The sequence below is a fragment of the Barbus barbus genome (assembly GCF_936440315.1).
Source record: "Barbus barbus genome assembly, chromosome: 16".
In the NCBI taxonomy this organism is placed as follows: Eukaryota; Metazoa; Chordata; class Actinopteri; order Cypriniformes; family Cyprinidae; genus Barbus; species Barbus barbus.
In genome coordinates, this window is record NC_136744.1 from 8,589,754 (window position 1) to 8,612,071 (window position 22,318).

Genomic DNA, 22,318 nt, shown 5'->3' on the forward strand with positions numbered 1-22,318 from the left:
GTTTAGTCAGACTGATTTCTTCATTATTTGGGACCAAAAGTGCTTGAAAAACTGGAGGATTATGCATGAAAACTCCTTTTTATTATTATAAAATTAACTTTTTTTCAAACTGTTAAAAATTCAGGGACCATATAACAGAGATTACAATCTAGTAACAACAATCTTTAAATTAGACGATGCACAGATTCCTGCTCTGTCACAGCTGATTCTGTTAGTGGGATGCTTGATGATATAAGATTTGTATCTGACTTGTCAAGTAAACCCTAGTCTGATTCGATCCACAGCACAGGAGAAAATAAAACCTGTGCTTTGCATGTTATATTCATTCCTTTTAAATGTTTAATAAAATACAGAATTTACATGCCTTGAGGAACCATTAACCTCCTCAAATTTAAAGGGGTCATTTGATGTTGCTAAAAAGAACATTATTTTGTGTATTTGGTGTAATGCAATGTGTTTATGCAGCTTAAGGTTAAAAAAAAACATTATTTTCCACATACTGTACAATATTGTTGCTCCTCTATGCTCTGCCTTTCTGAAACGAGTCAATTTTTACAAAGCTCATCGTTCTGAGAAGCGAGGCGTGCTCTGATTGGCCAGCTTTCCAGTGCATTGTGATTGGCCGAATACCTCAAGCGTGATACAGAAATGTTACGCTCCTTACCATATTGTGATGCCGTGTCCCGAAGCGACGAGACTAAAACAATAAAACTTATTATAAACGAGGCATTTGTTGCATCCAGTGGGGACATAGGCTAATTACTGATTATAATGACTTATACTGTCTTACATTACTATGTCTGCATTTGTGATCAGAGAAACGACAAACATCAAGCAGTACTCTACACTGCTCAAAACTCGCGTTTGAATCGTCAGTGGCAAATTCTTTAAATAAGAAAACGTACTTACAGGCTGTGAGTCTGAAGCACCAGACTGTCCTTGCAAAGTTGGAATTGCCCCACTTTATAGAAACAGCCTTTGTGCAAGCCAGCATTTTAGGCTACTCTTCCAGGTTCAGGACAAAATCCTCCATAAAATGCACTGCGCACACTCTAAAATTTGGGTTGAACTGTTCTGTCCTCTTTTGGAAGCCCAAACAAAGTACTTTTGCTTTCACAACGAAACACACAGCGTCTCCAGGACATGGCACCGGCGGCAGCAACAATACTACAGCGAGAATAATAGTTCCGCCTTCTTTCATTGCGTATACGTTTAGGCAGTGTTATGCAAATCTCCCCACACACTGTGACGTAGACATGTGGAGGCGTGTTTGAATGAGCCGTTTTAGGAGGTGGTGGTGGAGTCTTAACTTTTATAAAGAATATCTCTTTGGTTTTGAGACTAGTATTTGCAACTTCAGGGATCTTATCTATCCACGAACAGCTTGTAACACTCCAAAGAGAAAGGAAAACTTGAAATTGCATCATATGACCCCTTTAACTCAACACAATTCAAAATGTACAAGCATAAGAATATTTGGTTATATTTTAGTTATACTGCAACATCAGTTAAACCTTGACCAGACTAATCTACAATTATATTTTCTAGTAATCTGAAATAAGATTGGGGCATGTAAAAATCTTATTTAGTATACCTACTGTAACAAAATAATCATTATTTATATTAATATTCATTAATATTTGCAAATGCCCAGAATTATGTAATTCTGCCATTGCGAAAAGTCAATAAAAATTGTTTAACGTTTAAAAGGAGTAAAGAAATTAATTCACTATGCAAACATATGAAAGCATTATATTATCCTATGTGATGCATCATTCTCTTATGGACATGAATGAGAAATATGAGTTGATTAAATTAGTAGTGAAGTACAAAAAATTCAGTGCAATAATTAGCATGACTTTGTGCAAATTAATGGCAGGCCTATCATTTGACTTGAGAACAGCAAAGTGATGAATATTGTATGGAGGGGTGAATACTTTCTGAATGCAATGTAAAACAAACCTAGACATATTTGAAGGAGTTAAGGGCTGAGATTTGCCTCTGAGCGGGAGGCCATACTGGCGACATCCTCTTCTGATAAGACTTTCAAGCCCTTAATTAGTCTTAGACTCTAAAAGGTGACACACGGCCTTTAGAAATGTGCTACTACAATTTCAACTACCGTTAAAGCAATAGCCTGAGGAACAAAATAGTCCAATAGGGAATTTTTTTCTTCTTTCAAATTCAATAAAAACTGTTGTTTTTGGAAGTCTGCCCGGAGCTGTTAACATAAGAAGTGAGCGAGCAGAATGTACCTTGATGCCCACAGGAAATCTGCTGCGAGTCGTGGGGCCTCCACCCATGATGCCAGCACACTCAACCTCAGGGGAGTAGGACCATGAATCTCACACACACACACACACACACACGGGGCAAATAAGTATTTGATACACTGACGATTTTTCAAGTTTTCCCACTTACAAAGAATGGAGAGATCTGTAATTTTCATCGTAGGTACACCTCAACTGTGAGAGACAGAATTTAAAAAAAAAAAAAAAAAAAAAAATCCAGAAAATCACATTGTATGATTTTTGAATAATTAATTTCCATTTTATTGCATGAAATAAGTATTTGATACAATAGAAAAATAGAACTTAATATTTGGTACAGAAACCTTTGTTTTGAATTACAGAGATGTTTCCTGTAGTTCTTGACCAGGTTTGCACACACTGCACTGCAGCAGGGATTTTGGCCCACTCCTCCATACAGGTCTTCTCCAGATCTTTCAGGTTTTGGGGCTGTCGCTGGGCAACGCGGAGTTTCAGCTCCCTTCATAGATTTTCTATTGGGTTCAGGTCTGGAGACTGGCTAGGCCACTCCAGGACCTTGAAATGCTTCTTACGGGGCCACTTCTTAGTTGCCCTTGCTGTGTGTTTGGGGTCATTGTCATGCTGGAAGACCCAGCCACGACCCATCTTCAATGCTCTTACTGAGGGAAGAAAATCTCACGATACATGGCTCCATCCATCCTCCCCTTAATACGGTGCAGTCGTCCTGTCCCCTTTGCAGAAAAGCACCCCCAAAGCATTCTTGGGATTGTACTCCTTCCTTCAAACATGGCGAGTGGAGTTAATACCAAAAAGTTCTATTTTGGTCTCATCTGACCACATGACCTTCTTCCATGCCGCCTCTGGATCATCCAGATGGTCTTTGGCAAACTTCAGACGGGCCTGGACATGTGCTAGCTTGAGCAAGGGGACTTTGCACGCGCTGCAGGATTTTAATCCATGACAGTGTAGTGTGGTACTAATGGTAACCGTTGAGACTGTGGTCCCAGCTCTCTTCAGGTCATTGACCAGGTCCTCCCGTGTAGTTCTAGGCTGATCTCTCACCTTTCTCAGGATCATTGATACTCCACGAGGCGAGATCTTGCATGGAGCCCCAGTCCGAGGGAGATTGACGTTCATCTTGAATTTCTTCCATTTTACTAATAATTGCCAACAGTTGTCGCCTTCTCACCAAGCTGTTTGCCTATTGTCCTGTAGCCCATCCCAGCCTTGTGCAGGTCTACAATTTTGTCCCTAGTGTCCTTAGACAGCTCTTTGGTCTTGCCCATAGTGGAGAGGTTGGAGTCTGATTGATTGAGTGTGTGAACAGATGTCTTTTATACAGGTAACGAGTTCAAACAGGTGCAATTAATACAGGTAATGATTGGAGGATAGGAGGGTTTCTTAAAGATAAACTAACAGGTCTGTGAGAGCCAGAATTCTTGCTGGTTGGTAGGTGATCAAATACTTATTTCATGCAATAAAATGGAAGTTAATCATTTAAAAATCATACAATGGGATTTTCTGGATTTTTAAAAAATATTCTGTCTCTCATATTTGAGGTGTACCTATGACGAAAATTACAGATCTTTCCATTCTTTGTAAGTGGGAAAACTTGAAAAATATCCAGTGTATCAAATACTTATTTGCCCCACTGTATGTACACAAACCGCACTGGTTTATGATATCAGACTATCAGACTCCTGGAGTAAATGCAGATCCTGTGTCTATCTACAAATTTACTGCTTTCCAGTGCTTCGATGATCTGGAACATTTGATTTTGCAGTGTTGGCTTTACTAAGAGTCCTATTCAATAAAGTTTAAATTTAACATCTATCGAAAGGGACATTGTAGCAGTAACCACATTTTCCAAGATCTGTACTGTACCTTGCCAACAGTTCTGACTTACATCAAATAAAGCTATTTATTCATAATTTTTACGTGCAATTTTACAAATATAAATTTTATAGGGAATGAACATATAATATTAATAATATGTATAATAATGAATCATGCAAATCTTTAAATGAGTTGCGAACCTTTGTGAAATGTGAACTGAATATAAAGCACATTATTTTCTTAGAAAGCTAATATTTTTATATTTTTTATAAAAATTTTAAATTAATAAATCTGCCTTATAACATGCATTTAGGTCAAAGTCTGTAATATAAATATTATATTATAAAAAAAATGTAAGCTATGATTATTGTGCAAGCAAATGATGTTTCTTTTAATTAAACTATTAGTGCACATTTTGATTAGGTTGACCAGATGGACCAGTGCAAACCTGACCTTATGTGGCCTGACCACAGCCACAGACCATTTTTCTACATTTTCACTACAATACTTTTTCAAAGTACATTTTTAGATTCTGTATCTCTTCCAAAAGCTGAGTGTGTAACGAGTGGAATTCAGCAGGGGACACAAATACACATGATCTGTTAAAACAGAAAGATTTAGGTTTCCAAACTAAAGCTATTCTTCCAGCGTGTGACTAAACTAACCAACTTTAAAAAGACCAGTAGAAGTGACCACAACGAGTCTGCACAGCATTTGATATCATTCCTATGTTCAGATGGGAGATTGTATCGGTTCAGTTTACTTCTAATTTTTTATCACCATCTGCAGAAGTGCTTAAAATTTCTCTGAATCTAAGACCTGGTGGGAAGATGTTTGTGTTTGTTGGTTCATGTCCAAAGAAAATCTAAACCTGCATGAATTTCTGCCTTGTTCAAAATATTTGTGAGAAATCTTCTCTTTGAGAAAAAAGCACTCTCATTTGCAAATTGAGACATTATTGTCTGGATTTACTTACTAATATTATTTGATTATTAATGTTTTTTTGTCCCTGATGATGTCTGCATAGATTTCAACATGTCATGCTCACTTTAAAGTTTGTTCAAGCAAACCAACAGTGACACAATTGTTTGTAAACAAAAATCACACCGTATGTTGCTGTTTGTTTGTCCTAAAGTGTCTATTTTTGGAGTCTTAGTGAATCAGAATATACAAGCAGAGAGGGACTGTTGACAATATGACAATTTGCTAAATTATTTGCACATTTGGTTTATTTTTTCATTGAGTTATGTGCATAATTCTACGCATCATTATTCACCCATTATGTAAACCCAGTTCTAGGAAACAATTTTCATACCTCTCAGGATTTTTAAATTGAGGGCCATAGCATTGCTACAGCTCAAATAATATTGCAAGATTTCCAGAAACTGTAAATTTTTTATGACAGGCTAAATGGGCTTGGGTTTGGGTTCACCTTCACAGATTCCCTATCATGCATCTGTAGAATCAAAAACTGCTGCTCGTTTTTGGGCAACCACAGTGGAACGACTGTGCATTTCCTCAAACTACTTATTACAGCAACATTCCCAGAATAACATATTTAACCACTGAATTTTCATAATACATTTTCCATTGTTTCGAGTGAAGATTCCTCATGCCATCATTGACTCTAGCCACAAATATTTCTACAAGATTCAAACTGTTTAGAATCAAATATCCAATGTGGATATCTTCTGTGAGGACATCAGGAATAAATATCCAGCACAACATGTGTTATGTGAAAAACAGACACACTATTCCCTCTCTCTCTCACGTACAAAACCAATTATCAGGTTGTGACCGGTTGTGAATCATTTCAAATGTAACTTAGCATTTTAAGTAATCAGAAACAGATAAACTCATCATTTCAAGTTAACATATGCATCAACAATATAGACAGATTCACACTCATGAAGGAAGCCAAGTCTGAGTTTTCCTAACGCTGTTTCTCTCACAGTATCATCCTCTCTCTGTCCATCTGAAGATCTCTCGTCTGTGTCGGTCATGACTCACAGACTACACCTCTCCCAAGTAGTTTTCAGTTGTTGCTTGAAGATTGGATCCCTGTATTCTAGCCAAAGTATCCTCAGATTTGGAAAATTGGTCTCGTCTTCCTACTTCTTTTCAGGCCCGTATATCGGTGATTAAAATTAATGCTCTCCCACGTATCAATTTCTTTTCTTCCATGATTCCTCTCGCTCCACCGGTTGGCTACTGGAACAAACTAGATGCATGTGTTTCACGGTATATATGGGATGGGAAACATCCTCGTATTAAACTGTCTACCTTACAACGATGTAGATTACATGGAGGTCTTTCTTTCCCTAATTTTAGACCGTATGCTCAAGCCTTTTCCCTCCGCCCTTTATCAGTTTGGTTTGATCCTGACGCTTCTGTGTCTTTGGAGAGCAATTGAGGAATCTATTGTTTATCCGTATAAATTGATGCATCTCGTTTTTCCGGGAGTTCTGCTTAGGCAGTATAAATCTCGGTTTGGTCCCATTGTAACCCACCTCCTCTCCACATGGAGGGATGTTGAAAGATGTTCCCAACTAGCTACAAAATGGAATAGGCATTCACCTATTTTCCACAAGAATAACCTTTTGTCAGGCAGTACTCCATTTCATTGTCCGCAATGGACTCATAATAAAGTAAACACTCTGGGAGATATCTATGATGATAGTGGTTTAAAATCCTTCCAGAATCTTAAAACTCAATATAATCTGCCAGGCACCTCCTTTTTTATGTATTTGCGTATTAGATCGGTCCTACGGGCGTATGGGGTGCCTTGGAACTCTTTGCACAAACTAATCCTTCCTTCTGAGGAATCTCCCTCCTCTGCTTCAGTCATCTACCTCTTTCTTCTTGAGCATTCATACAAACCTTTATCTATCACAACTGTTTGGGTTAAGGATCTTAATGAGGATGTGCATGTTTTATTTTCCGATCAGGTATGGGGTACGTTTAAATTGTCTTCTAAAAACCCTAATCACCAAATGATTCATTGGAAATTGCTGCATAGGGTTTACTTGACTCCAATGAAACGTTTTTATATGAATCTGTCGTCTTCTCCTAAGTGTAATCTCGGTTCCCAAGGAGTTTTAGGCATGTTTTTGCATTATTTTTGGGAGTGCCCCTCTCTCTCACCTTGATTGACTCCGCGCCATTTTTTCATGAATGACTTTTGGGACTTCACCTTGTCCGTCCAACAAAGATCTTTACTGTTAGCTGCTCTCACAGCAGCAAAAAAATTGCTTGTCAACCGCTGGAATCCTCCTCACACAATGGACAGACGAACCTGGACTGTGTATTTGTTGGACATTATCTCAATGGAACTCTCTACTTGTATACATGGATCTAACGTGAAAACTGTAAATTCATGGCATTCGGCTTTTAATGTTGTGTCTTCTTTACAAAAATCTTTGTAAAAATAATTTTATTGTTATTTGTTTATCTATTAATATTAATTCATATCTTTATTATTTATTGTATTTATTTATTGAGTCTACCAAGGGGTGGGATGGGTTAGGGTGGGTTTTAAATTTGTACAGCTGCTTTTTTGTACTACCGTTCCACAAAATAAAAAATAATAAACAGTTGTTAACAAAAAAAAGATTGGATCCCTGTCAGTCTTCAAGCAACAACTGAAATCTCATCTCTTTCGACACTACTTGACTCTTGACTTCATCCTAAACTTAAAAAAAAAAAAAAACTTTCTCTTTATTTATTCCATCCCTTGCTAGCTTGTATTTATTTGAACAACGCCTGAGACTTGGTGTTACGAGCACTTCTTCTGTCTGATTGCCTCTTCAAGATGAATCGCTTTATGTATAGGCTATTCCCCAATTGTAAGTCGCTTTGAATAAAAGCATCTGCAAAATGACTAAATGTAAATGTAAGTAAAGGCTGATCTCTGGCAGCTGTGGTGTAAAGTTATCACGGGCGAGGAAACAAGATCCAAAGCCCCTCTTCCTGTCAGCAGACACGTCAAAGTGAACTTGGAACTCCTTAAATAACCAGCAGCACGACCCTTTCACCTGACCCCGCTGTGAGGATCAGAGGAAGCCTCTTGTTTACAAGAGCATTAAGGCATTTTTAACTGCAACTGTTAGAGCGTTTTTCCTTTCCTTCTTCTCTTGTGCTGTTCGAGAGATAGTATCAACTGGTTTTAATGTACTAGTTAATTTGAGCACTGTGAGGTTGCTTCTAATCTTTCTGTGTATTTCTCTCTCTCTTACCAACACACACCACAGAGCTCTTTGATCCAGTCCTGAGGGTCTGCATTGGTCTGTCATCAGGCAATGCATTGGGCGTTCTCTGAGTGCCCAGAATGCCATGTGCTGTATGCACTATAATCCCTGGGGTAGCTCTGGAGACGCTCTGACAACTCTGACACTGTGTGCCGTATGCAATGCAACAACCATAATGCAAGAGCATTACACTGTATTCTAACAAGTGTGACACAATAAAGCAACAAGTGAAAAAAAGCCATTTAATCCCAGTGTTTCTGTATCACAAAAACCAATGAGCTGCAAAACATTTTGTATGCTTTCTATTTGTGAGGGTAGCTCCGTCCACATTGAAAATGTATTGGTCCAAAAGCTTCGTTCAGCCAAGACAAACAATTCTGTCTTTAGACTAGTTAGTATTATGACCAGTCAATACTGAAATTTAAAAAATAAATAAATAAATACCAGCCTTTCTGAAGTACCTGGTACCCGCTGATGGGAAGCTGCTTTCGCACACTCCCATGTGCATTTGTGTAAGATTTCTAAGAGCATCACAGATGCATTAAGGAGCATCACCTCGTTTTGTAAGAGTGAGCTGATGCTGAACTTAAGTGACTGACAACTTCAGTAATGACAAAGGAGGCACTTATTATTTGCTATATCTGTATGTGGCCCATTCAAAATAAGAATAAAAGCTGCCAAGTACACAAGCAAAGTTTTGTAAGTGACAACTGTATTTAAATGCATGATAGTAATAATAACCATTATTTTTAATCGAAGGCTGCACGCCTATATATCTTTAGCGAAGCAGTGTGGAGAGCTACTTCTGAAACGTGGCACGGCATGGCTGGTATAAACACAAGCATTGACTAGAGTGGCCACGATCAGCTCCGCGTCAGAGTTGTAATGCGCCACAGACGTGTGCAGTGTACTTTAAATAAGGTGTAATGCAAGCATTATTGGCAAGGAAAGCCCCTTATACTTGAGAGTGGCCACATACAGTATAAGGTGTTTCTTGGAGGTTATAGTACGTTAAAGAATGATCATGTGACTTTTACGTATGCCAGGTGACTTGACAGGGGCAAAAAACTGTTTCCATTCCAGTTTTGCGATATATTCCTTTTTTAAATTGCCTGAAAAACCACCTCATGCAAGCGTAAAAACGTTTTTGCGATATATTGGAGTTTTTGTGAAATTGACGTGTTTCCAGTGGCCGCATTTTCAGTTTCAAAATTTGAAAAGTAATGGAAATGCAGCTAATGATAATATTAGCTGTAGAGAAGACAAGAATAATTCTGTTTCAAAATAGATCCATTCGATTATAATGTATTCCATGATGTGTTCCGTACAACAGATCTGATGTTATAATATATTACTTCGAATTATTATTAGCATTATTAATCTACTCATTTAATTTATTACATTTTTTGCATATTCAAATAGATAAATAAAATAGTATTTCCAATAGTTTATGTTATGGAACAATTATTATTATTATTTATTTTTTTTGGTGTTAAAACTAGTTAAAGCATGGAAATATTTAACCAGTCTTTTTGAGGTTTGTTTAGGGTTATGTACAACCCTCAGTGAGTTGTGAACAGTCTTTCCCACAAATTCTCTCTCTTTAATATCTCTGTAATTTCAATGAGATTAAAATGTAGAGACTCTTGGCTGACTCTAATGAGAAAATACCTCAGTCATCTCACTAGGGTCTTGAGAATTTCAGAAGATATCACAACAAGGTCTCAAACTGTGCTCAGACTTGCCGAGATACTAAGGTACGCAATCAAAAGATCCCAAATATTTCTCACCCAATTCTAGCTATACTAGGCATCTGCATTTTATAGTACTCCTGCTGTTTGTCAACAATTGCCTCATTTGTGTCTATTTTTGTTTCTACTAAGTCATATTAGGAAACCATTTGAGTTGATACTTAATTGAAGTGTAACTGAGAACTCAATCACCCTCTGAGCAACACACTTTTCCTCTTGGCTGTGTTGAGCATTTTCAGATGATGAGGATGTTAAATATGGCAAATATGTCATACATAAAGTTCCTGGAGTCAAGCTCAGATTACACACGCTCGATATGGCTTCTCTTCGGACCGCATCCAGGTAAACTGCCAAATGTCACTTCCTGCAGTGAAGCTCAGGGCTTTAGAGGCCTCTCACCCTTCCTGTTGTACTCGTGATTAATCCCATGCAATGAAATCCATCGTGCCACTCTTTATGGCACCCAAAACAATCCACCAGAAGACCAACAGAGAGGTGTCCGTGATGCACATGTTTAAAGATAGCACTCTTACTCAATCCCTAACGACCCCTGGTGACACAACTAAAGCCACCCATGCTGGTCTACGGTTTGAATCCAATCACAAAGGCGCTCTTTGGTTTTTCAGAAATAAGAGCAATGGGGGGGGGGGGGGTACATAGAAGCCGAGAGGGCGGCCGTCTCTTTCTTTCTCTCGGTTTCCTACTACTTCGTCCAAGAAAGTGCCATTCAGCTTCTCGGGAAACAATGTGTGGATTCAAGAGCGTTCTGGGTGCTTGGGCCTGGATTCAATCTAACTGTCATGGGAGTTTTCCTGTACACTGACAAAGCTGTTGGCCGTAAGTGCCTCCGGGATAATTTTTACAAATCTCTGCTAGAACAAAGAGCATCATATCCATCAGTTTGCCACAATTGTCTACACAGTTCATTCACACCTCGAGACGCGTGCATTTGGTTTTCACATCATTGTGACCCTTCGATACCAGCGAAGAGGCTGGGCAGATAAACACGCCATTCCAAAAACATTTTTTGGCGCTATAAATCATTGTCGTTATGTATACACTCTACGTTCTTGTTTTCTCTGATGACTAAATAGTGACATTGCCTCAGTCGCTGTTAACAGAACTGTCACACATCCAGCCATCTACGATAAGCCACGGATAACATTTTTTTATATACACATCTGTTCAGAAGGTCACAGCTAAACAACACGCACGCTGAAAATGGACCTAAAACACTTATAAACTAGTGGTGCTTAACTGGTTTTACCAAGCGGCAACTGAACAACCAAAAAACTGTTTATCGTACAGAAGTAAACAAAATCAAAGACAGAAATTTACTTAAATATTTATTAAAGTATTTAACAAAGTGGTTTGTTTGTGAAGTGAAGTGACATACTGCCAAGTATAGTGACCCATACTCGGAATTCGTGCTCTGCAATTAACCCATCCATCATGCACACACACAGCAGTGAACACACACACCGTGAACACACACCCGGAGCAGTGGGCAGCCATTTATGCTGCGGCGCCCGGGGAGCAGTTGGGGGTTCGGTGCCTTGCTCAAGGGCACCTCAGTCGTGGTATTGAGGGTGGAGAGAGCGCTGGACATTCACTCCCCCCACCTACAATCCCTGCCGGCCCGAGACTCGAACCCGCAACCTTTGGATTACGAGTCCGACTCTCTAACCATTAGGCCACGACTTCCGCTTGAGTGTTTGGTTTCTAAATGTCTTTTCAATGGTTTCATGCTCTTGGCAGCTAATAAATCACCACGCAAAACATGCTGTGGTCACATAAATCATTTTTATCCTCGCTGCAAGTGAACCCGTATTAATGTTATCTGGACCATATTTTGTTTTACCTTGCTTGTTCATGTCACGCAACCTACCATGTTTACATCTGTCTATTATGATTCTCATAATGGTTAAAAAAATCAAGCTTTAAATTAATAATGAAAACATACACCATCAGAGCATTTATTCTATGGCAACATTTCAAGTGGGAGGAATTTACTTAAACATTTTATAAGATTATCTGTATAAGATATTAAAAATCAGAATGTGACAAATAATCCAATAGCTAAGATTGTATAATATATTAAAATAAAACTGATTGTACTGACCAGTCATTAAACACTGTATCATGAGCTGTAAGCGTGTAAATGAACACAGTGCTGCATGCCACTCGAAAACCTGTTTACTTTCCAGCAAACTGCTGATGTTTGAAATTTAGACACAAATATTGATGTAGCCTACTTTTATAGTTATACAATAAAATAAAATTATTTATTACAGTGCAATAGTATTATTACAATGTATTTCTTTCATATTTTAATAGTAATTTAACATTTTTCGTATTGAATGAGTCAAAAGAGTTGGAATGAATTTTTTTGGAAAGATAATTTTTTACTTTCACATTTGTTTCCCAAATCATGCATCAAAGGATGGAAAAGAAAGAAAGAAAGAAAGAAAGAAAGAAAGAAAGAAAGAAAGAAAGAAAGAAAGAAAGAAAGAAAGAAAGAAAGAAAGAAAGGAGAGAAAAGAAAAGAAAATGGAAAAGAGAAAGGGTTTTAAAATATATATATTAAAATAATTTTAACAGTTATTTTTATTTTCTATGCAGATGGACACCCCATTTATTCAAGATTGACCCCCCCCCCCCCCCAAAAAAAATCAACATCACAATTTCAGTTGTTTCCAATATCATGCAGCCCTATAACCCACACAGGCTTATTTATACCTGCAGTGTAAAGATGACTCTGAGACGGTAAATAGCTTTCTTCACAGTAAGAATGTGTAGCACTGTTACAGCTTTAGTGCTGAAATGATTAGCGCTGGAGGGTAAACAGTTGCGTGTATGAACCGACCCTGACTTTGTTAATAAAAACAAATCTTGGAGGATTTCCGAGTGAATGAGAATGAGCCAAATGGGTTTTTAAACACGAGTTGAGTGAACTTAACCTCTGAAGCCCCTTGGGATTCGCAAAATCAGAAAGAATAAACTCATTTGGATGTGTTGAAACATTCCCCAAGCCCATATGCTAGCTGTTTTGAGAGCATAGTAGCACTGCAAGAGGAACAGGCATGGACTAAACACAGATTAAAAAAAAAAAAAAACTGTGTATAAAACCACAAGATGCTCTCACAGACAGTCACACCACACATAATCTTCGCTTAAACATGCTAAGCCAAGAATAATAATATACTGTCCTTGGGCTGAACTGCACATGACATACACATACTATAGCATTCTTTTTTAACTTGGAAGAGGAAGCGCTAACTATACGTTGAAGTATATTTTGTTGATGGGTTTGTACAATTACACCTTTGTGGATAGAAAAGTTATTATTAAGCCTCAACTGTAGCTCAGACAGTAAATCAATGTTATACGTATATAAGTGAGTCTGTGCGCTTGATGAAGGAGTCACAGACTATTACCCACTGCTGAGCACTCAAAATAAACAATGGAATGGAAGCCATCTGAACACTGCGTGCTGGAATGATTGACAAGCGGCAGCTGGCGACATGGTGAAAAACATATATGCGGACACTTCCTTACATACACATAGTATTTAGATGCACGCATTAAGAAAACACTTGCACAATGTATACAAACTGTACTGTATCTACTGTCAATGGACATGTTATTTTGCCTGGTTTACATCAAATAGTTGAAACGAAGTAAAAGCGCTGACTGTATTGTAAGATCAGACACTCTCCCATGGCACAGCAATAAACAACCAACACAGCCATTATCTGGGATGCCTGCTGTTAAATAGTCCCCACACCTGGTTCGAAAGTGCCTATCCAAGACATGTCCATCTTAAACTGGTTTCACTACGCTGTCTGAAGTCACTTCCCACTCAGTTAACACAACAATGACTAGTACTGACTAGCCTAATTAACAAGGAGATGTCTGTAGCATCTGGCGTGGTTCTCAGAGATGTGTAAGTTCACACACACACACACACACACACAAGCACAGGCTATAACAAAAGAGGCTGTCTAATGACTGACATCTGGAGGTTATGTTAGGGAAGCAAGTTAAGATGTAGCTGCTAAGCTTCGCTGTTAGTAGAAAAATTGAAAGACTATTAGAATTGAGGCCTTTTTAATATGTGTATGTGTGTGTAATTTATTATTATTTAATAGTTAAACTATTTTTATTTCTATACACACAAAAACATACAATGTAATTTATACATCTCAAAATTGTTTTAGATATTTAATACTCTATAATATTATTCAGCTGTATAAATAATTTTATATAATGTATTATTCATTTATTATTATTTAATATTATACCATTTTTATTATATATATATATATATATATATATATATATATATATATATATATATATATATATATATATAAATACCGCATCCAAAATAAGTTTAAGTTTTTGTTTACATAATATATAAAAAAGCAGGAGAAAAAATGTGAATGTGTAATTTGTATATTTATTATGTGTATATAAATACTCACACATACTATATATATATATATATATATATATATATATATATATATATATATATATATATAGAGAGAGAAAATATTTACAAATGTAATATTATATATACATACACAAACACACAATTTAATTTGTACATTTCAAAAATATTTTTAGATATTTAATAATTATTATTCTATAGTATTGTTCAACTGTATAATTAATTTTTGTATATATATTTACTATTAATTCTTCATATAGTTCATTTATAATTTAACAAAAAATTGAACCCCCAAAGAGTTAACGAGCCCTGTCTGACATACGGATGTGACTTGTTAGTCGTACTCTGTGAACCTTGTTGACTGTTCCCTGCGCTCAGTAACGGCCAGATGACGCCATCCCAACACTCCAGCTTGCATCACGACCCGCTCAAACACAAAGTGAAAGCAATGACTGCCAACAGCGCCTGAAAATATGACTGCACCTGTCACCACAGCAATGCCAGTCCGAGGGCACCAGTGAACGGGTCGGGGAGAGGAGGTTCTTTTCACTCATTTACATTACTTGGGAAATGAGATCTAGTCAATCACATCTCTATCCTGGCAACAATAGCATCTCTTCATATACCTGCAGACAAAAGACTATTTCGTGGAAGGAAAGCTCAAAAGGCTTAACATTAACAACATACATTGAACTGCATATCAGACGTGATAAGCGGAGCACACTCTCACAGGTGTGTAGAGATCAAGGAGGGGCGAGCTGTGGATGAATGGGGTTAACAGACGTACCTGGTGGACAGATGCAGCTGTGAGGTGCATCCCGAGCCTCCCGGATCTTCGGCAGACGTGCTGCTAATTTCTGGAAATAAACAAACAGGACATTTGAAGTCAGCCGTGCAGAAATCGACCACATTGTATGTAAGGTATAATAAATAAAAAAATCTACTGTAGTTGGTGTTAGTTTGTTAGTCTTTATTTGTTATTCATGCAAACATTTTTCACACATTCAATTAAATTTTAATGCTGCCTTCACGTGCAATCAGAAATTTTTCCCACTTATGAAGTCGTGATTACGAGCTTGTTGTATTCAAGTGCTTTAATGTCAGAAAGAATAAAAAGTAGCAACCCATTGGTTGACAATCATATAAACATTCACCGTGCTTATTTCACTGCTTATAAAACATCAAATATGCTTCGCATAATCGTTCATATCTAGCCTATAAATACACTACTTTAGCGACAAGACAAAAGGATGTAGTTGTTGTGAGAACAGCATTGACAGCAGCAATGGTTGTCTCCTCCACCACATTTTAAGTTGATGACCTGCCCAACTCGGAAACTCAGGTATCAAAATAATTTTTCCGAATTTCCCAGTAGTAAATACAACTTGAGTATTTCACGTCCAATTTCTGACTAGGAAACTCATATTTACGATAATTCCGATAGCGCATGAAGGCAGCGTTAACCAAGAATATACAAAAGTTTGGGTTGCTAACATTTGAAAGAAGTCATATGCTCACCAAGGCTGCATTTATTTATCACAAATACAGTAAAACAGTAATATTGTAAAATATTAATAAAATATTTTCATATGTTTTTAAATGTAATTTATTTCTGTCATGGTAAAGCTGAATTTTCAGCATCATTACTTTAGTCATCAGTGTCATGTGATCCTTCAGAAATCATTATAAAATGCTGATTTTCTGCTCATTTGTTCTTATTATTAATGCTAAAAAGCTGCTTAATGTTTTTGTGGGAAACATTATAATTTTTTTTCAGGATTTTTTTGATGTACAGAAAGTTCAAAAGAACAGCATTTATTTGAAATAAAAATATTGAGTAACAATATAAATGTCTTTACTGTCACAACTGATCAATCACGTGTCCTTGAATTTATTTCAGTAAATTTTTGAACAGTAAAAATGTATAGTAGTATAGAAAACAGTATCATAAAATGTTATTATTACATAACATCATAATATAAACATAAACAAATAAAAAATAACAATATTTGTAAATATATATATTAAATATATAATGAGACATTTGAAACAGATTTTAAAAAAATCTCACTGAAAAGCTATTTTTAGATTGACCTAAGAAGCTTAAATATATTTGGCACTGTGACCTTCACCAGGGCATAACTTATATTGTTTCTGCATAGCTTTTGGAGCCGTTCGCTCTATTAGCAGCATCACGTCTGTGAGCAGTGAGGGCACTGACAGGTGATGTCACTTTTCGAAACAAACCAAATTGGTTACATTGTAGAAACTCCAGGGTAGTGAAGGAATCAAAGTGAACACTATATAGATGAACAGGATTTAAAGAACAGTTTGTGCTCTTTAAAAAATGAAATTTCCATAAAACAGAGCTACTACCGTATTTTTAGCCCAAGCTTACAAAACCGCAGCTATAACAGACATACCCACTGTATGCAATGCCATTTCACTGGTAGAACCATCATTGACTGGCTACATTTATGACTGAATTGTCAGGCGTCTGCATTGTGGAATTACAGGTCATGCCTCTCCTCTAATATTGAAACACTGAGGCTAAATAATTCTGAGGCTGCTATCGGACATTTTTCTTGCCCCAGTTTAAATTAACCATCGATCGTTCCAGGGCTTTATTTGGTTGATACTGGCAAACCCTCTTCCCAGCTGGAGAAGTCTTCACTCAAACCACTCTCAGACACTACAAGCTATTGTAGGAGATTTTCCACACTACTGAACTGGGCAGCTCTACAGATATTGTAAAACAGAAAAAGCTAATGGAGGTTAAGAAGAAAAGGAAAACCTAAAGAATGCTAAGATGAAAATATACTGTACGTCTGACAGCAGGGTTAACCAACAGACGGTTGTTCCGCGAGCACAGAAGCCGTGGAAAATGCATTACAATTTGGAGGGAACCTGTGCTGTGCGTAAACTGCTTTTCCACAGGAGCAATGTCCAGGGATAATTCACACGCTACAGGGTTTGCCAGAGCTTTAACTCATGATTTTCCAGTGCTGCATTCCCATATAAAATGTTTCTTTAAAATATATTCTAAGCATTTTAAATTTGTTTACATAAAACCATGAAAAAGTGCATCTAAAACCCCATTTCACTTAAATCTTTTAAGCTCTCAAAAACAATAATGCAATGTCACATTGAGCAAACAATAACCAGTGATGAAAAGTAAGCATGAAGGGTTACATTGATGGGAAGCACCTTGAACAAGACCTAAAGCAACAAAGACTTAACTTTCATTTTGAAGCACATTAAGTTACTGAAGCATTTAATTCTGGTTGGGTGTGTTCCTTTATGCTCGAATAAAGGTATTCTTAAAGTCAACATGAAATCAACAATGACCCTATTTGCTTTCTTAATACGCACCTCTGGTCTCATTGTGCACGAATTTATCTGTGCACGTTATTCCAAAGAGAAAAAAAAGTTTGTTTTTGTAATCTTTCATCAAAAAGTATTAACTTGGACGCCTCTGAAACAACTCTCCTTTTCGGCTGATGTGACCAAGAATTATTTTTTTCAACCATCTGGCTTAATTTTGGAACGCAACTCCCACTTTTTACAATCCAGTCAATTCTACATCACGTCCTGTCCTCTATTTTTTTCCATATATTCCACTAAAGCTTCTTTAGTGGAATATATGGTTCTATAACATCCATGGAACCTTTCCATTGGACCAAAGGTTCTTTATAGTGGAAAAAGGGGTCTTTATATCATTGAAATGTTCTTTACACTAAGAAAGAAAAATGGTTTATTTAAGAATTGTTTGCTGAAAGGTTCTTTGGGGAACCAAAAATGGTTCTTCTATGGCAGCGCAATGGTTTGCGAACATGTTTCATGCTGATTTTAAGATGACATGATGTAAATGGTAAGGTTGTGGTAATGGCATGAGACAGCTGATGCCCCAGGGTTTGCAGGGATAGGTTGGGAGGGAGGTGACATTCTCTGCTTCCCAGCTTTAATGGTAACTCGATGCCCAGTATTTGATCTGGTTTTAACAATCTATTTTGAAAGGATGACAAAATGTTTTACAATTCCAATGTCCGATTATTACTAAGACCCCCAGACTTTGTGCCTGCAGGCAAAACCCTATCGCTCTTTCCATTTCTTTCTTTCATTCTCTCTCTCTCTCTCTCTTACTCGCTCGCTCGCGTTTAGCTACTTTCCCCCTTAACAGATCTTGATTACACCCCTAAAGGCACGTTCTGTTATAAATTGTGAAATCAGCACCATTCTAACCTTCAACAGGCACTTCCCATGTATACGTTTCTCAGCTTTAATGGAGACATATACATGCAATTTTATGGTGATGCTGAAACGTTGGTTGTCAATATGTCTATAAGAAACATCTGCCCTTGATAACTGAACACCCCTGAGATACACATTTCAGATGCATTTCAAAGGCCCATCAGTATTAAACAAAACTGAAACCTATTTTAGCATGTTTTCACTACAATTAAGCACATTTTCCCCAAAACTCTCATTACTGTAATGCATGTGGACATTTTACTATTAGTTATTATTATTGAAGGACGACTCTCATTACATTCTCATTACAATAAGGCTGTAATTCTTTACCTGGTTCTTGCATGTTAAAATGCCTGAAAGGTGCCTATTTTCTAATAAGCAAATCAAATGCATATTTTTATGCCCTGGATATGTTATTGACAGATTTCAGTGCGATCCACCTGTAAATGACTCAACATTATTCAGATACTGTAATCACACTCAGCTTGACTCAGATTGACTCACACTTGGCTGCCTCTACTCCAGTTGGCATACTCTCATTAACACACTAAATATTCACTCTATCATCCTCTGCAGACTCCATTACTTTATAAACCGCAGATAGTGAGATGGCAGCCTTTCCCTGAGTAAAATTCTACCCAAGATACTTTTAACACCTCAAATATTTTACATGCAGCTAGGTGATGAACCACCAGAGGCCAGTATGAAGGGACCACGGCCACAGGCAACGTACTGTGTATACATATATCTCGCTTTTCTCCATCTCACCACTTCAAGCTCAAACCTATTCTACACAGACGCAGTGCTCGGCCAGCGCTAAAGTTGGCGAGAGCCCTAACTGCTTTACTGTTGATGTAAAACAGGTGGTCGTATGGTGACACAATGTGTTTAGCAGGTCTTGCATGCTGCAAATAATAGTTTTGCTAAACAACAACAGTCACAGCTTTCAGTAGCTGAACAGACTTTGCTTAAAATTCAGTCAGTCTAATGTGGATAATAGGGGGCATCTACTGGATCACATCAATTATGTGCACTTCTATTAAGACAGCTACACTAATGGATGTGTCAAAATGGCAGCAGGAAATTTTGGCAATATGATTGTGTTATTTATAGACACTCATTCTAGAGCAATGCTAAAGAGGATGTGAAAAATTTGAGCCATGTAAAGGAGTCTGATTTGGCATCTGAAGAGCTATAATACATACTAAACTATGTATTTAATTATTTATCACTTATGTGTGATGGTGAATGACATTTATTGGGTAAAATATTAACGGGTAAGTTTATTTAAAGTCAAATCAATTAAACTAAAAAAGAATTAGTAATTAGTTGCTGTTTTTTTTTTTTATCTTTAAAAAGGAGTAACTGGGATAAAAACGAGAAAAAGAGTAATAAACGCAAATAAACAGAACTAAACAAAAGCCCAAGAAAACTGGTCACAGAAATCAGAAACGAATTTTTCTGATCCATGTGCATGAGCGTTTGAAGGTCCACAGAGCTCAAACTGTGCTCAGTGAAAGTGCGTAAACAAACGCGCTAGGGCCAATAAACAAACTAAATTACGCGCGAGGAGATTGAGAGCTGTGGTCGACAGTTTCTCCGCGTTCAAATTCATATTTTAACACACATGAACGTAGTTCCAGAAAAACATATTCCTCATCAAAGTCTCTCTGCTCATTGAACTTTCTGAACAGCGCACTTCTAACCTCTCGTTGCGACTTCAACAAGGTGGGACAACATGAACATCTTCTCTTTCACTCTGTCCTCGCGCTCATGACTCAAGCAGCTTGTATATGTATGATTAGATATTATTACAACCACAGACAAACGTCTGGAGAATAAAAGTCACCGCTCACCTCCTCTAATATCTGATCCAGTCGACTCCACAGGGCAGGCTCCACCTGTTCCAGAGAGATCCAACTGGAAATACGGGGGTCTCTGTCCTTTTCCAAACTGAGGACCCTGGACTGCAGATCGGACGTCCTCAGGTAGAGCAACACACAAACTCCAAACGAGATCAAACACACGCAGACTGCACACACGTCCTTCCAGTTCGTCAAAAGGCGCTTTTGGCAGGGATGCTGAACGCAGGTCCTCTCCAGACTGGACTGAGGTGATACTCGCAATTTCATGTCCTCCATGTCTGTGAGACTTATGTAGGCTATATGATGTTTATCCACCACTGAACGGGGCCGTGCTCAGATAAACAGATTAAAGTTCTCCTTTCAAGCTATTAAACCGGTTTTCACTTAAAAATATCAGTCTTCAAAACGACCTCAACTGAGGCATGCTGCTCATTCAAGTGCATGGAGATAATGGTTGAGTGAGCTCCGGCTCTAGTGGGAGTCTGTGTGCTTCGGTCGTGCCATTTGACGGGTTTGTCTGTCTGCTGCGCGCTTGAGTCTCTCTCAGAATGAAACCTGACACACACTACACGGCTCTGCTGCGCTCACCACGGGACCCTTCGCTTCTCTGACACGGACAAGCCCCTCCTTTCGGTTTATTTAGGCTAAACGGTAGGGCGGGATTCACGGAGGAGCTGGCCCCGGCTTTGATCCGGCTCTGGAGAACGATATTTTTAGGTGCCTCCCTGAATCAATGCGTAAAGTGCACAATCATAAGAGAAACACATCCACACATAGGTGCAAATTAAGGGGGGTGTTTTCAAACAAAGTTTTAGCTACCAAAACATAAGACTACAAATTAGTCAAAAACGAGCGTGGTAAATGCATCAAAAATCGCTACCTACTAATCGAATTGGCCACACTCCACATGAAGGTGAATTTGAATGAAGAGGGATTCATGAATTAAAATGGGAAGAAATGGCATTCTGGGAAATGAAGTGGTTATTCCCCTGGTTTGTAAAGCCATTTAATTGTATGTCTTTCTGTAAGGCTATAAAACCTTCAAATTGCAAGCCTTTTGAAAATAGTTTAACCTTTAAACAAGACTGTCAAGCCAATATTCAAAGTTCATCTTGGTTTTGTATTGATACTTGTCGCCTACCAGAACATTTGGCAAGTAGGCCTACTTGCAAGGAGGAAGGTATCTGTTGGCTTACAGACAGAACTTTATATAGACTGTATAAAATATAAAATTGTTAAGTGGTTTGTTGAAAACATCATATGTTCATTCATTCATTCATTTAGTCAGTCAGTTATGTATCTTGCAAATCTCTAAGCTACAATAATAGTAAAAGTAAACTTTTACTATATGTGTAAAACTTTTTCACATATAGTAAAAGTTTAGCTATAAAATGATTATGAATTGCCCTTAGAGAACAAATGAGATATTAGATATTTTCTTTCTTACAGAATCAGTTGATCAACAATCTACAACTGATAAAGTAAGTTCCCTTTTGGGGGGCAATCTGCGTGCACTGTGAGCTTTTTTTTTTATGAGAAAGCTCCGCTCTCGTCTGTCTTTCTTTTCGAGGAAGGAGGGGCAGCAGTCTGCTTCCCGTGGTTCAGGACCCACTGCTGCCAAGGTACGGAGGAGAATGAGCTC

At 37.7% G+C, this 22,318-nt stretch overlaps 1 protein-coding gene across 6 annotated transcripts in view; it reads right to left on the reverse strand.

Annotated features, from left to right (window-relative positions):
- Positions 1-21,285, reverse strand: part of LOC306882000 (uncharacterized protein) — a 96,962-nt gene extending 75,677 nt beyond the window's left edge. For 5 of the 6 annotated variants that reach the window (XM_079436420.1, XM_079436419.1, XM_079436417.1 and 2 more), the window contains exons 1-2: positions 20,668-21,247; positions 15,340-15,417 (exon numbers count right to left, since the gene is read on the reverse strand). In XM_079436420.1, coding sequence (XP_079292546.1) covers positions 15,340-15,417; positions 20,668-20,952 — 363 coding nt within the window. In that variant the 5' untranslated portion in view covers positions 20,953-21,247. Of the gene's footprint in view, positions 1-15,339; positions 15,418-20,667 lie in introns of all 6 variants that reach the window. The other variant, XM_079436416.1, reaches the window with a different exon arrangement.
- Positions 21,286-22,318: the final 1,033 nt, after the last annotated feature.